The sequence below is a fragment of the Rhinopithecus bieti genome, unplaced genomic scaffold, assembly GCF_001698545.2.
Source record: "Rhinopithecus bieti isolate Rb0 unplaced genomic scaffold, ASM169854v2 scaffold_7967, whole genome shotgun sequence".
NCBI classification, from domain to species: Eukaryota; Metazoa; Chordata; class Mammalia; order Primates; family Cercopithecidae; genus Rhinopithecus; species Rhinopithecus bieti.
Window position 1 is genome coordinate 1,309,865 of NW_016806112.1, and position 15,510 is coordinate 1,325,374.

General features: G+C 39.0%; 1 protein-coding gene across 1 annotated transcript in view; it reads left to right on the forward strand.

Moving 5' to 3' along the window:
- Positions 1–15,510, forward strand: part of MAPKAP1 (MAPK associated protein 1) — a 283,018-nt gene that overhangs the window by 28,629 nt on the left and 238,879 nt on the right. Inside the window, exons 2-3 of the mRNA XM_017874749.1 lie at positions 8,744–9,071; positions 11,549–11,638. Coding sequence (XP_017730238.1) covers positions 8,813–9,071; positions 11,549–11,638 — 349 coding nt within the window. The 5' untranslated portion in view covers positions 8,744–8,812. The remainder of the gene's footprint in view (positions 1–8,743; positions 9,072–11,548; positions 11,639–15,510) is intronic.

The following is a 15,510-nucleotide window of genomic DNA, read 5'->3' on the forward strand; positions in this document are numbered from 1 at the left end:
CTTAATATCTCATTTGGTGGCGGGTTTATCTTGCTTTAGGTTATTGTTCCCTATGTGTATGACATAGCTCCTCTGCTGAAGTTTGTAAGTAAACTTCTGGAGGGGGCAGGCCAGTATTTATACAGTTTTTCATTTAGTACTGAGATGGTTTTGTGAATGAATCTCATTCAAAATAAGACAAATCATTTCTGTTGTTTTAATCTAGTAAGCACTTTTAGTCAAAATATGGAAATAAAAATGTAAAAAGAAGCAGCAAACTCTCCAGATATATGGTCTCACTATTTACTGCTTAATGAAATTGGGCATATTCACATGGAGAAGATTTTAATTCCCTGAGGGGAAAAAAGCTCAATTTTTGCTAGTCTAAAAAATAAATGAACGTTTAATTTAGAGTTAAATTGGAGAGAGTTAGACAAAGAGATTTAAAAGCAATAAAGTGTGTTTTATTTTAATGGTCACTTCAATTATTTTCAAATTCCAGGAGGTATGAATTCTGAGCTTTAACTAGATCAAAGAATATTGAAATCTTAGTAAAAAAATAAAAAAGGAGGGTCTGTTGGTTTTTATAAATGGAACACGTTGTATATAATAAAAAGCCTTTTTTTTCCCTCACTTGTAATCATTCCTTGTTGTGGGAAATAAATGTGAGTGTTCCTATGACACGTTTAAGGACTCCTATACAGGTATTAGCTTTAACTCGCTCAACGCTAATAGTGTGAAGTCAGGGTACAGTGTGGAAAGGTAAAAAATAAAAATAAAAAAAATAAATCTCGCATCTGCTGTTACATGTTGTTAACTCCCTCAGCAGACGTTAAATCATTTCAAGTACAATAATAGTGTGGGAGGTAAATTAACTAACCATTAACAGTCTTATAAATACACAATTAACATGCCAACATTTATATGGCACATTGATGGGGCAGCAGTAATTTTTGATTGGGAGTTTGCAGACCTTTGAGAAGCCTCAGGCTGTTGCCTATTCTGACAAGTTTTCACAGATTGCAGGCGAGAGGGTGGGAAGTCTGCTGAGCAGAGGGAAGTGAGCGGGGAGTGTTTTGAAAAAGTCCAGGAAGGGGGATTTCCTTCTAACCATTGGATAGATGTGAGCATTGTAAGTCGTGTTGTTGCCTATCTCAGGTCCTTAGAGACTGAAGAAGTATAGGGCAGGCTTGTTTGCTTGTAGTGAGTTATTTGAAGAAATAGAATATTTCAGGTATAGACTTGAACTGAAGGTACATGAATCACTAGGGATTTTAAAAAATATTCTTAGACGTAACTAGATATTTAAAGTAAACCCTTCCTCTGTGATTTCAGGTCAACAATGAGATGATCACTGAAGTTCCTTTCTTGTGTGAAATTTTGTGACTTTTATTGTTTTGAACAACCATTACATGCACTGATAGTTTCTTGCTATTGTACAAGCACCGTTGTTGTTAGTGGAGGGGAGCTAAGGGTTTATTGCATAACACATTTGCTCTCTTATGTCTTTCACAGAGACCCATGGGAGAAATTTCTCTCAGGCTTCAGGACCAAATAAGTACAATAGGCTTTTAAAAAGTCATGTTCGGCCAGGCGCAGTGGCTCACACCTGTAATCCCTGCACTTTGGGAGACTGAGGTGAGGGGATCACCTGAGGTTAGGAGTTCGAGACCAGCCTGGCCAACATGGTGAAACCCTGTATCCACTAAAAATACAAAAATTAGTGGGGCCTGGTGGTGCACACTTGTAATCCCAGCCACTCAGGAGGCTGAGGCAGGAGAATCGCTTGAACCAGGGAGGCAGAAGTTGCAGTTAGCCAAGATTGCACTACTGCACTCCAGCCTGGGCGACAATGCGAGACTCCGTCTCAAAAAAAAATTGTGTTCATTATGACTATGTAACTTTGTCCCTCTTTGTTTTGAGAGGCCTTGTGGTGTAGCTATTAAGATCGCAAGCTCTTGAATTTGATTTTTAGTTCTGTGTATTAGCTGTCTGGCTTTGGGCAAGTTTCGTAACCTTTCATTTTCTCAGTTTTTTTCTTTTTTTCTTTTTTTTTTTTTTGAGATGGAGTCTCGCTCTGTGGCCCAGGCTGGAGTGCAGTGGCCGGACCTCAGCTCACTGTAAGCTCCGCCTCCTGGGTTCACGCCGTTCTCCTGCCTCAGCCTCCCGAGTAGCTGGGACTACAGGCGCCCGCCACCTCGCCCGGCTAGTTTTGTTTTGTATTTTTTAGTAGAGACGGGGTTTGACTGTGTTAGCCAGGATGGTCTTGATCTCCTGACCTCGTGATCTGCCCATCTCGGCCTCCCAAAGTGCTGGGATTACAGGCGTGAGCCACCGCGCCCGGCCTCAGTTTTTTTCATAAGCCATTATAAATAAAGTTTGGAAATGAGTGTATATAAAATTGTCCAAAATTATATTAAGACGTATGCCCATCAAAACCTACTAAAAATTATTCCCATGTTTAGAGCATGTTCCCAGTCCCCACAGGCAGGTTTCATGATCATTAGTGAACACAGATGGGTGTGTAATCTGGGAACAGTATCCAAAGTGCATCTGAAACCACCCTTAGCACTTAGTAGAAACTTAGTAAATATTTGTTGAATATTTATTCATTTGAAGTGTAAAAGGAAATCCACCCAGTATATTAAAAATTCATCTGTTGGCCTGGCATAGTGGCTCACGCCTGTAATCCCAACACTTTGGTAGGCCAAGACTGGTAGATCGCTTGAGCCTAGGAGTTCAAGACCAGCCTGGGCAATGTGATAAAACCCCATTTCTACAGAAAATACAAAAAGTAGCCAGGCGTGGTGGTGTGAGCCTATAGTCCCAGCTACTTGGGAGGCTGAGGTGGGAGAATCGCCTGAATCTGGGAAGTTGAAGCTACAGTGAGCTGTGATTGTGCCTCTGCACTTCTGCCTGGGCGATGGGAATGAGGCCTTGTCTCAAAAAAAAAAAAAAAAAAGAAAAGAAAAAAATTGTTGTGTTATTTTGGGACATCTCTTTCTTCTATGTGTGGATATCCCTATTGCTTCCATTTTTAGTAAAACAAATCTTTATGCTTTAAAGAACGTGGTGTTAAAAAGTGTGAGAAAGAAGCTGTGAAAAGTGGGAAAGCTTAGGCAAGGTGATATTATTTATCTGTGATCTAAAGGTATACTAAAAGGTCTATCTTATTTTATTATTATTATTATTTTTGAGACAGAATCTCACTCTGTCGCCCAGGCTGGAATGCAGTGGCAATTTCGGCTCACTGCAACCTCCGCCTGCCAGGGTCAAGAGATTTCCATGCCTCAGCCTCCCGAGTAGCTGGGACTATAGGCACGCACCACCACACCCCCCTCATTTTTATATTTTCAGTAGAGATGGGATTTCACCATGTTGCCAAGGCTAGTCTCAAACTCCTGACCTCAGGTGATCCACCCGCCTTGGCCCCCCCAAAGTGTTGGGATTACAGGCATAAGCCACTGTACCCGGCCTTATTATTTTCTTGAGATGGAGTCTTGCTTCGTTGCCCAGGCTGGAGGGCAGTGGCGCCATCTCGGCTCAGCTCTGCCTCCTGGGTTCAAGCGATTCTTCCACCTTAGCCTCCTCGCCCAGCTAATTTTTGTATTTTTAGTAGAGATGGGGTTTCACATGTTGACCTGTTGATTGGTCTCAAACTCCTGACCACAAGTGATCCGCCCGCCTCGGCCTCCCGAAGTGCTGGGATTACGGTTGTGAGCCACTGCACCTGGCCAAAAAACGTCTGACTGTCTCAGAGAATCAAGAGTTGGTAACATTCAGGGAAGGCATTCAAGGCCTGAAGAGACAGCATTTGTGAAAGTGTAGAATAGCATTTCTAAACCTTGTTCTGTGAAATGCTGTTATACACTGATATGTTTTAGTATTCCTATAGAAAACAATATTTATGGATGAAGTAGGTTTGGGATAGATTGTGTTACTAGGTTCCTCCCTCTTGGAGAGTCACAATACACAGAGTATATCATTTTTTTTTTCTCTTTGAGACAGAGTCTCGCTCTGTTGCCCAGGCTGGAGTTCAGTGGGACTACAGACGCCCGCCACCTCGCCTGGCTAATTTTTTTTTTTTTTTTTTGTATTTTTAGTAGAGACGGGGTTTCACCATATTAGCCAGGATGGTCTTGATCTCCTGACCTCATGATCTGCCCGCCTCGGCCTCCCAAAGAGCTGGGATTACAGGCGTGAGCCACCGCGCCCGGCCTACACAGAGTACATAATGTAAAAGTTTTGGGAAGTCCTGTGATAAAACAGCAAGAAGAAAACCTCTTTAACTTGGTTGAATCTGGTGTTTCCTAGACTTATTTTAAAACTTAAAAATTTTAAATTGTGGTAAAATATACATGGTATAAATGAGATGTAAAATTTACTTTTTTTTTTTTTTTTGAGACGGAGTCTTGCTCTGTCGCCCAGGCTGGGGTGCAGTGGCCGGATCTCAGCTCACTGCAAGCTCCGCCTCCCGGGTTTACGCCATTCTCCTGCCTCAGCCTCCCGAGTAGCTGGGACTACAGGCGCCCGCCACCTCGCCCGGCTAGTTTTTTGTATTTTTTAGTAGAGACGGGGTTTCACCATGTTAGCCAGGATGGTCTTGATCTCTTGACCTCGTGATCCGCCCGTCTCGGCCTCCCAAAGTGCTGGGATTACAGGCTTGAGCCACCGCACCTGGCCAAAATTTACCATTTTAACCATTTTTAAATGTGTAGTTCATTGGCATTACATACATTGACATTATGGTGCAACCATCACCATTGTCCATTTCTGTAACTTTTCCATCTCCCCAAACTGAAATGTACCCATTAAATACTTTTTCCCCATTACTCCCTTCCTCCAGCCCCTAGCAACTGTAATTAGATTTTCTGTCAGTTTGACTACTTTAGGTACCTCATATAAATGGAATCATACAGTACTTGTCCTTTTGCGACTGACTTATTTCACTTAGCATAATGTTCTCAAGGTTCATCTATGTTGTAATGTGTCAGAATTTCCTGTATTTGAAGGCTGAATAATATTCCATCATTTGTATATACTACATTTTGTTCATCCTCTACCATGTATTATTAATCGCTGCTTATTTTTGTGTTATATGTATATTCGTGGCATATGTGTACTATTGTAGGTTCCTTTTAGATTTTCAGTATTACAAATTACTCTGAGATAAATACTTTACACAGTTATCTCCTTAGAACAAATCCTAGAGGTAGGATTGCCCAGATAGTATTCATGTTTTATATTTTGGTAAATATTACCAAATTACCTTCTAAAAAGTCCCAGTTTTCATTCCTTCATATTGTGCATGAGAGTGCCCATTTCTCTGAACCCTTGCCAGAGTTAGATTTTAAAATCTTTTGATTTTGCACAACTGATCAGAGAGTACGATTTGTTTTATCCCTGATCTGAATGTCTTTGTCTTGGAAATCAAACATAGCTCTTTGGGAGATTTTTACAAATATTCTTTTGGGTTTTGAAAAGTAGTCTTGTTAGAATAAGTTGATAGTATTCCAAGGTGACAATTTTGAAGGGTACATTGAAGAGATGCTCTTGTGTTAAGAAAAAAAGGCAATTCTTTATTTATAATCACACACTTACACCTGGCACATTCATATATGACTTATCTCTACAATGAAACTGAATAGTCCTTGGAAGTTAGACAGCAACATTTATTGAACTCCTGCCATGTGTAACAGCCTTTGTTGCCAGAAGGAATATGGTGTCATGGACCCTGTCCTTGTGGAACTTATAGTCTAAGTCTCTAAGTACACGTAACGGGAGGTAAAAAGTGACATACACAATAATATGTTTTCTGGGGCAGTCCTGTGGGAGTTCCATATCAGAGTTGGTAGGGAATCAATATTTTTGGAATGAATCATACAGCTTCCTTAATGTATGAAGCCATAGTGTACTAATAGAGAAGATATCTGCTGTTGTTGAGGCATTTGTTCTGGAAGGATAAAGTTGGGGAGTTGGTGTGTGCCTTCAGAAGTGTTTGCCTGTTCCTCTTGTCTTCAAAAGAAGTGATCTGTTTCCCTAGAATAGATTTTATTGAGGGTACTTCAGTATACTTTTGTCACTTTGCCTTTTGCCATTTGACTTTTTGGTGCTAGAACACCTACTAAATGTGTGATCGCTTCTCAGCCTTTTGGCTAAGATCAAGTGTATTAAATGTGTGATTTCTCATTAAGGCCCTTATTTTTGCAAGGGAGAACTATTCAGTATGAATTTGAAAGCACCTTCCTCTCTACTGGTGACTAGTTGCCTTCCTTTCATGCAAGGAAGACGGCTTATTGTGATTGCTATAGAAGGATGTTTGCAGCTCTGATCTGTGATACTATGATTCCATAAATACTCTCATTTATAAATAAATCTGTGGTGTATACATTTTTTATGGTTATAGAGAAGTTCATATTTTTACAAGTGAAATTTAAATGCTCACTGTTAATTTTGTATTTTTTTTCTGATCAATATCCTTAAAATGGTAGATTGACACTAATATTTCAGGGACCAGATATCTCAGAAATTTGGTGCTTAAAAGAATCCCGTGGTATTAGGAGAGATACTAGGTCTGTATTAGGGTATTAACTTTTTGATTCAGGGATACTTTACTCACCTTTGCATTTCCCAGTAGCCTCACAGTAAAATAAGTACTCAAGGAATATATTAAGAGGGGAAAAAGTGAAGATTAATGTAATTCGCTTGATTAGAGATGCTTCTCAGTTAAATTTCTTTTTAATCTCAGTATCTTTATTTTAAGACCCACTATATGATGTCAACAGAATGATGTGTTTCCAGACAGCAATTTTTAAAACCTTAGTTAGCTGTAAGGATTTATTAGCTAGATTTCCTCTCTGTGTTCCATTTCTAGAAGAAACAGATTACAAGAAAATCTGGTGTTATAAGTCCCTCTAAAAGTAAATATCTTCTAGGACTGTTCCTGGAAACGTGGTCAATCCAGCTTTCATATTCCTTGTACTTCACAACGATTTTGCAGAGACAGGGAACTCACTCAGATGACTTGCAGTGTCCTCTATCACAAAGGAAGCACAGACTTCTTTTATGTGCCATGAACTTATAAGACAGATGGGATATTGACCTATTTTAGGACTACTTTAAGCAAGACTTGATAGTTGAAATTATTGATATTTTTATCATATTAATAGCTAACATTTATTTAATTACATGCCGTGTATTTTTTTGAGCACTTTACCTGCAATATCTCCTACATATCCTCTCATTCCTGAAGCTTCCATTTTATAAATGAAGGAAAAAAAAAGGAGGCTCAAAAAGGTTAAGTATTTGGACCGAGATCTTATAGCTAACAAGTAATAGGGCCAGGATTCGAACCTTTCTGTCTCTAGGGCCTGGTACCTAACCATTGTTCTGCAATATTTTCTTTGTTGAGTATTTTCACTTAGCTGAGAGGGTGCTATCTTGTTACTAGAATAAATATTATTACAGTGTTTTTTGTTTGTTTTGTTTTAGAAGACAGGGTCTCCCTATGTCACCCAGGCTGGAATGCAATGGTGCAATCATAGCTCACTACAGCCTTGAATGCTGTGGCTCAGGTGATCCCCCCACCTAAGCTCATGAGTAGCTAGGACTACAGTCACATCCCACCATACCCAGCTAATTAAAAAATAATAAATATATATATATTTTGTAGAGATAGAGTCTTTCTTACATTGCCCATGTTGGTCTTGAACTCCTGGACTCAAGCAGTCCTCCTGCCTTGGCCTCCCAAAGGGTTGAGAGTACAGGTGTGAATCACTGTGCCCAGCCTCATTACAGTTTTAACAGGACTGAGGAAGCAGTTTTTATAATTAAGTTTCTAAAATGAGAAACTGATCGTATAGTAGGTAGTTTTGATTATAAGTTTTATTTTAAAAACACAGGCCGGGCATGGTGGCTTACGCCTGTGATTGCAGCACTTTGGGAGGCCAAGGCGGGCAGATCGACTGAGGTTGGGAGTTTGAGACCAGCCTGACCAACATGAAGTAACCCTGTTTCTACTAAAAATACGAAATTAGCCAGGCGTGGTGGTGCATCCCTGTAGTCCCCGCTACACAGGAGAATCACTTGAACCCGGGAGGTGGAGGTTGCGGTGAGCCAAGATGGCCCCACTGCACTCCAGCCTGGGCAACAAAAGTGATACTCTGTCTCAGAAAAAACAAAACAACAACAAAAATCACAGTACTATCTTGAAAGGAAAATACATTCATTAAGCAAAATTAATTTGGTGGTACATTTTTATAAAACCCCTAGTAACTCAGAAAGCATTGTCTCTGCCCTTTTAAACACTTCACAACCATGTGACAGGAGGGGGAATATAAACTGATGAAATACAGTTTTGTACTTTAGCACATCATTTGAGGAAAATACAACTTGTTCCCCCATGACCTTATAAAGTAATGAGAAGATTGCATGATGGTGAAGGGAGAAAGAAAGGAAAATTTATTGTTTTAACAGTAGTTATGTGCTTTGAGTGGCCCGACTTGTTAGGAGTTGCTGTGATTTGTTTTGCCAGAGTGCAAGCCTTCCTTTCTGATTTCTATGGAGATCTCATTGACTAGAGCTGCAGCCCCTAGTGCTTATAAGGATTTCCTTTCAGCTTAGACTTAATCCTTTTAAGCTCCACAGAACAGGGATAAATGTTGATTTTCAAGGTGGCATTTTACTACACTGAATTTGTCTGAAAAATGATTCAGTCATTTTCTGCCTTATTCTTAAATATTTGCTGTGTACATCATGTTTCTAGGTAGGTGAGCTCGTGAAACAATATGAAGAGGAGAAAATAGCCTTTTAAGGAAATTGGCCCACAGAAAGGATGGCCTTCTTGGACAATCCAACTATCATTCTAGCTCATATTCGACAGTCACATGTGACCAGTGATGACACGGGAATGTGTGAGATGGTTCTCATTGATCATGATGTTGACCTAGAGAAGATTCATCCTCCTTCAATGCCTGGAGACAGTGGGTCAGAAATTCAGGGAAGCAATGGTGAGACTCAGGGCTATGTATATGCCCAGTCAGTCGATATTACCTCAAGTTGGGACTTTGGTATTAGAAGACGCTCAAACACAGGTAAACATTGTGTTCTAGTCATGTCTTCTGAGCTTTAAATCAGTAAACAGTCTTATGGAATAATGCATAATGTTGGAATAGGCTTAATGGGGGAAGTTTCTGGGTATTAATAGGAACACACATATGTCAGACTAAGAGTGAGTCTGAGCAACCTCTCCATCTCTGTGACTGCGAATGGAGAGGGCCTCTAGAATGTTATTAGAAGTAGACGGAAGAGGGATAGTGAAAAAGTTGGTTAGGAGAACATGTTGGACGTTGTCTAACAAGTCATTGTTTAGAAAGGCAAGTGACCGGCTTTGAGTGTCTCCACAGAGCAACATTAGTCCCAGTAGGTAGACTACCTGGAGACAGATTTCAGGTTGACATAATAAAAAACTTTTAATACAGAGAGGTGACCACCCAAGGAGAGCAGGCACTTCTTGCCGCTGGAGGAATTGTAGGGGAGTGGGGAAATGGGAGGAGACACCTGAGTATTTGCTAGGGCTGGTTTTAGTAGCGTTCTATACGTAGGGTGTGAGGTTAGAAAAGGGGCCCCTGTTTTTGATAGTTTGCCTTTATTTTCTTAAATTGATCACGTTTTGATTTTTCTGGCTTGAAAACACTCAACTTTGGTATACATGTATTTAGTCATTAGCTTTAAAAGCTTATTGCCCATTTTCCCACATATTTTTTTGGTGGCCTTGTTTCAGGGGAATGTGATGAACCAAGGATTTTTTTTTTTACTTAGACAAATTATTTAGAATATATATTGTAGTTCTAATATGACAGGTATTCTAGGAGATTTTTTTTTTTAGATAATCAGAAAATATAATCTCCAAATTAGCAGTAACCTGCTAACTCCCAGGAAAGGTAATGGCAAGGAGATATAGTAGAACACTGAAAATACTTAACATATTTATTTTCAAGGTCCAAATGTAAAATGCACATAAAGTAATATTGGAGGTAGAGCTGGATACAATTTACAGTGAAAGGCACATTCAGGTTTTGGTTCAGAATTCATTCAGTATCTGTGACATAAGAATAATTTGCTCTCATGATGAAAATAATTAATAGCATTTCCCAGTATCTAAAGGAACTTTTATCAAAATAGGATTTGAGTGAAGGTTTGAATATAATTTAGAACCATTGATTCTCAGTTCTCTAGTTGAAACTGACTTCCTTGCAGGTTATTGAGATGATATCTTATATGACAGGTTGAATGTATTTCAGTAGGAGAATGCTGCTAAATTGAGAGCTTTATGATTATATTACTTTGGCTGTACCCTTCACATTTATTAATTGCAATTGAATGTATTTTTCTTCAGTGGAATTTGGTTAGATATAGTGACATTGTCAGAATGCTTTTCCCAGCATAGTTTAAATTTCTGGTAAGATTATTTTCAGTATTTCCCTACCACAATGCTAACGCAGAAGTGTATAATTTCCTACCTTGAAAGAGGCTGAAAAAGAAATTTATTTATTTTCTATTAGCAAAATGCTGGGATAGGAACCTGAAGATTAGCAAGAGAAAACTCATTTCAAGAGATGGCATCGATTGTGACTTTCTTTTTTATCGTGGTCTCTGTATGCAGGAGTTGTTCAGTGGATGCTGGGTGGTATTTCTCTAAAGGATCAGTTCACTGATTTTTGAAGGTTGATCAGCCAGTGACAATATAATCACAAATGCATAATTTTAGGTGACTCTTGTTGGAATTTCTTTAGGTAGCACTTAGATGCTAATAATTAATTGAGATTGTAGGTTGTCTTAGTGACCAAAGAATTTACTTTTAATCCATNGATGCTAATAATTAATTGAGATTGTAGGTTGTCTTAGTGACCAAAGAATTTACTTTTTAATCCATGCAGCATATCTTAAAATTTTGTAAAAGAAAAATTGTTCTTTTTAAGATTTGACTAATGTTACAAAGATACAAATCATTTATTTTACTACCTATAAACTGTTTCAGCCCACTGAAGAAAAGCTATGCTAATTTATATAGCTTTGACATTTTATAATTTTCATGATTTTTAGATAAAGGATTTTATATTTAAAACTTTAATAGTCTAGTCTGAGTTCATTTATCTTTAATTTTTGAAACGGGTAGAGTAATTCATAACAGTAATTTTATTCCTGTAATGTAATATTCACTTCAGTTCATTTGTGCATTAAAATTCCTTTAAGACCGTTATTAATGATTTATATAATGAAATGTCATATTAATCACAGAAGTTTTCACATTTTATTATTCTCTTCCATGTTAATACTATCTTTATGATCTCTATTAGTGTTTTATATCCTCTAATTTCAATTATAAATCAAGAATATTTTCATGTTTTTGTTGGTATTTGCTTTTCAGGGGTGCCACCTTTAAAATTTTATGACTTTTCTCTACATATGCAATATAAAACATCTTTATTCATGTAAAGGTAGTTAATTATGTCTTTGTTTATGGTAAACTTTCATTGACAAACTTATAGTTATCATATTTCTTTTCAAGCTCAAAGATTAGAACGACTCCGAAAAGAGAGACAAAACCAGATCAAATGCAAAAATATTCAGTGGAAAGAAAGAAATTCTAAGCAATCAGGTAAATGGAAATGATTTTAATTCTTAATTTGAGATTTATATATTTAGTTTATTATGTAAGAACTTTTATTTTTAATTCATCCTTTTAAACCCTCTGGACAGATACCTCTTGTGTTTTGAGCTTTGGGCTCTTTCTCTTGTGTGCCTTGACCCTCTGAAGCTATATGCTCTTTCGGTCTTGGCTTTTTGGCCACCCTTCACTCTGGGTCACAGGGATTGATGTGTGCAGGGGACATTTTTTTATAAGCTGTCATGTCAGTACTTTTTTCTGATATTTTTTCAAAAATATAGGCCAAGGAGTACCCTATGATTTTTTTTTTTTTCTGAGATGGAGTCTCACTCTGTCGCCCAGGCTGGAGTGCAATGGCATGATCTTGGCTCACTGCAACCTCCGCCTCCTGGGTTCAAGCGATTTTCCTGCCTCAGCCTCCTGAGTAGCTGGGATTACAGGCACATGCCAGCACACCTGGCTAATTTTGTATTTTTAGAGATGGGGTTTCACCATGTTGGCCAGGCTGGTCTTGAACTCCTGACCTCCAGTAATCCACCCGCCACGGCCTCCTGAAGTGCTGGGATTACAGGCATGAGCCACTGTGCCCAGCTGATTTTTGTTTTTTGTGTTTTTTTTGAGACAGAGTCTTGCTGTGTCTCCCAGGCTGGAGTGCAGTGGTGCCATCTTGGTTTACTACAACCTCCACCTCCCTGGTTCAAGTGATTCTTCTGCCTCAGCCTCCAGAGTAGTTGGGACTACAGGTGCGCACCACCATGCCTAGCTAAATTTTATATTTTTAGTAGAGACGGGGTTTCACCATGCCAGGCTGGTCTCGAACTCCTGACTTCAAGTGATCTACCTGCCTCGGCTTCCCAAAGTGCTGGGATTATAGGTGTGAGCTACTGTGCCCAGCCCCTATGATATTTTGGATGAGTTTCTAGGTTATAGATTTCCCTTGGCAGTTCCAACCTAGACTTTCCCTTGCCCCATTAGTGGGCCTAGTAACAGTCTTTTTTGCATATATGCAGATTCTTTTCCCTTAGTGTAAAAACCATTATGTTGCTGGTATCATTAGTATTTGCTGTATATTTTCATATAGTATGTGTATAAAGGCTGGTCATATTATATACTTTCAAAGCTTCAGTCTCAGCAAGAAGAAAAGACTTGGGGAAGAACAATTTCAGAAATAAAATGCTATTAAAATATTTTATAGTGGTTATATCATGTTTTCTAGACTTTCTCTTTTTTTGTCCTTTAAAAGAAATGTCTGCAGTCTGTCTTCTGTATTCTCCCAGCACCTCCCAATATCATATTGGCATGTAATGGATGCCTAATAAATATTTGTGGATTGGCTCCATTGTTACACAATAATTATAAGACTAATAATATTAAGATGTATTATACTAATAGCAGCCCCTACCTGGTGCTCTACTAGGTACTTTACATGCGTTACCTCTATTGCAGTGATCTTGCAAGGTGTAGGTATCATTGCTGTTGTTTACAGATAAGACAAAGGCTCAGGGATTTGATGAACTTGCCAAAGTTACCCAACAAGGACGGTAGTGTGATAATGAGATGTTTTGTTTTCAGCTCTGCCTGCATATAAAGGCCAGTCTCTCTGCGCTAAATCACACTCTGTAAAGTGCTTCTTGATTTCTCCTACTATGATTATAAACTCAAGTATCCTCAGTAGGTATGATTTTCTTCATGACTGCTACTAAGTGATGACTGTGTAGAACCAGAAGTCCCAATTGCTTGTTTTTCTTCCTTATATCTCATTCTGACTGTCCTTGAATGAAGTAGTTCTTCTTGAATTTCTCTTTATTTTTACTCTGAATACTTTCAGAATCTCACTAGGCTAGCCCCTCTGTTGATCCAGTTAATGTTTCTCTTTGTTGTATTTAATACAGGTTGAAAATACTTTATATCACTTATCTTATTCACTTTCTTCAAATTTTTTATATATATTAATGCAGTTCTTATTAATCTCTTCTTGATCAATATATACAGAGCCAGTTTATCTAAGCTTCTCTGTCTCTCCAGCCACCCTTTATTTTTATTTGCCTTCTTCACTTCCGTATCTTAAAAAATTATAAATAAAACACACAGTGAGGCCAGGCACCGTGGCTCACACCTGTAATCCCAACACTTTTGGAGGCCAAGGCGGCAGATCACTTGAGGCCAGGAGTTTGAGGTCAGCCTGGCCAATATAGTGAAAAATCATGTCTTTTTTTTTGAGATGTAGTCTCGCTCTGTCACCCAGGCTGAAGTCCAGTGGCGTGATCTCGGCTCACTGCAAGTTCCGCCTCCCGGGTTCATGCCATTCTCCTGCCTCAGCCTCCTGAGTAGCTGAGACTACAGGCACCTGCCACTACTTCCGGCTAAGTTTTTTGTATTTTTAGTAGAGACGGGGTTTCACCATGTTAGCCAGGATGGTCTCGATCTCCTGATCTCATGATCCGCCCGCCTCGGCCTTCCAAAGTGCTGGGATTACAGGCGTAAGCAACCTCGCCCGGCCCCTCATTTCTACTGAAAATACAAAAAAAATTAGCCAGGAGGCAGGCAGATCACTTGAGGTCAGGAGTTTTAAGACCAGCCTGGCCAACATGGTGAAACCCTGTCTCTACTAAAAATATAAGAATTAGCTGGGCATGGTGGTGTGCGCCTGTAATTCTAGCTACTCAGGAGGCTGAGGCATAAGAATTGCTTGAACCTGGGAGGCGGAGGTTGCAGAGAAGTAAAATCGTGCCAGTGCACTTCAGCCTGGGCAACAGAGGGAGACTGTGTCTGAAACCTAAAAATAGGGTGAATTGAGTACCTCAAATGTAGTTGCATCAGTCCCTTTTACAATGTGAGAAATAAATTCTTCAGCTTAAATTTTGATACATCTAATAAAGGATTTTGTTTGCTCCCTTACTTATTTTTTAAAGTCTAATCTACTTTAATTTTTGTTCATTGTTTCACAGAATATGTTGGAGAAATAGTTATGTCCCCTTTTGCTTTCATTTGTTACCATGCTATCCATTATAGAAGTGTACTTTTACTTCTCTCCTTTAGTTTCCTTCCCTTTCTTTTCTGTATCTCATGGATTTTGATAATTGAGCCTGTGTTCTTACTTCTGGAGAAGCTCTTTAATGTGTATGTTCATGCTTGAACTGTTACCCCTGGTTCTGGCCAGACCAGCAACCTGCCTGGTAGTCATTCCTGATGGTTAGAGTGAAACTTATCAATGCACAAAAGAATGTCTTTGGATTCTCCCTTTGGCTGGGTCCTATCATTAAACCTCAGCTTGGCACTGTGGGTGTATTGAAGCATGCTAGAAAAGTGGAATCTGCAGTCCACTAAACATCTAACTGGCAAACTGAGCAGCCATCCTATTTTTATACATCTCCGACAAACGTACTGTCTCGGCAAGAAATGCCACATCTAAATCTTTTTGATTTTTATTGAGAATTTTGGATGGGTAATTATTTATTCATTCTCTCATTTTAAGAATTGGGGGTCTCACTGTGTTGCCCAGGCTGGCCTCAAACTCTGGATTCAAGTGCCTCAAGCTCCTGAGGAACTAGGACTACAGGCACATGCCACCATACCCAGCTTCATTCTCTCATTCTTTTTCTATTATTTATGCTTTGCTAAAATCCTTTCATTTGTTTTTCTTATCTTTGTTTTATTTCATTCCGCACTAGAAGAATCATCATTCTAAATAGGATGACCTCCCTGGAAGTATTCTTCTTTCACAATTATTCTGTCAACATCCAGTTTATCCTTTAAGACACAGCAAAAGGGCAGTCTTTTCATAGAGGAGATGGAGGGTTTGTGGAGACCATCTAGTCCGTACCTCAGTTCTTTATGAACTTGCTGATCCATGTGCCATGAGA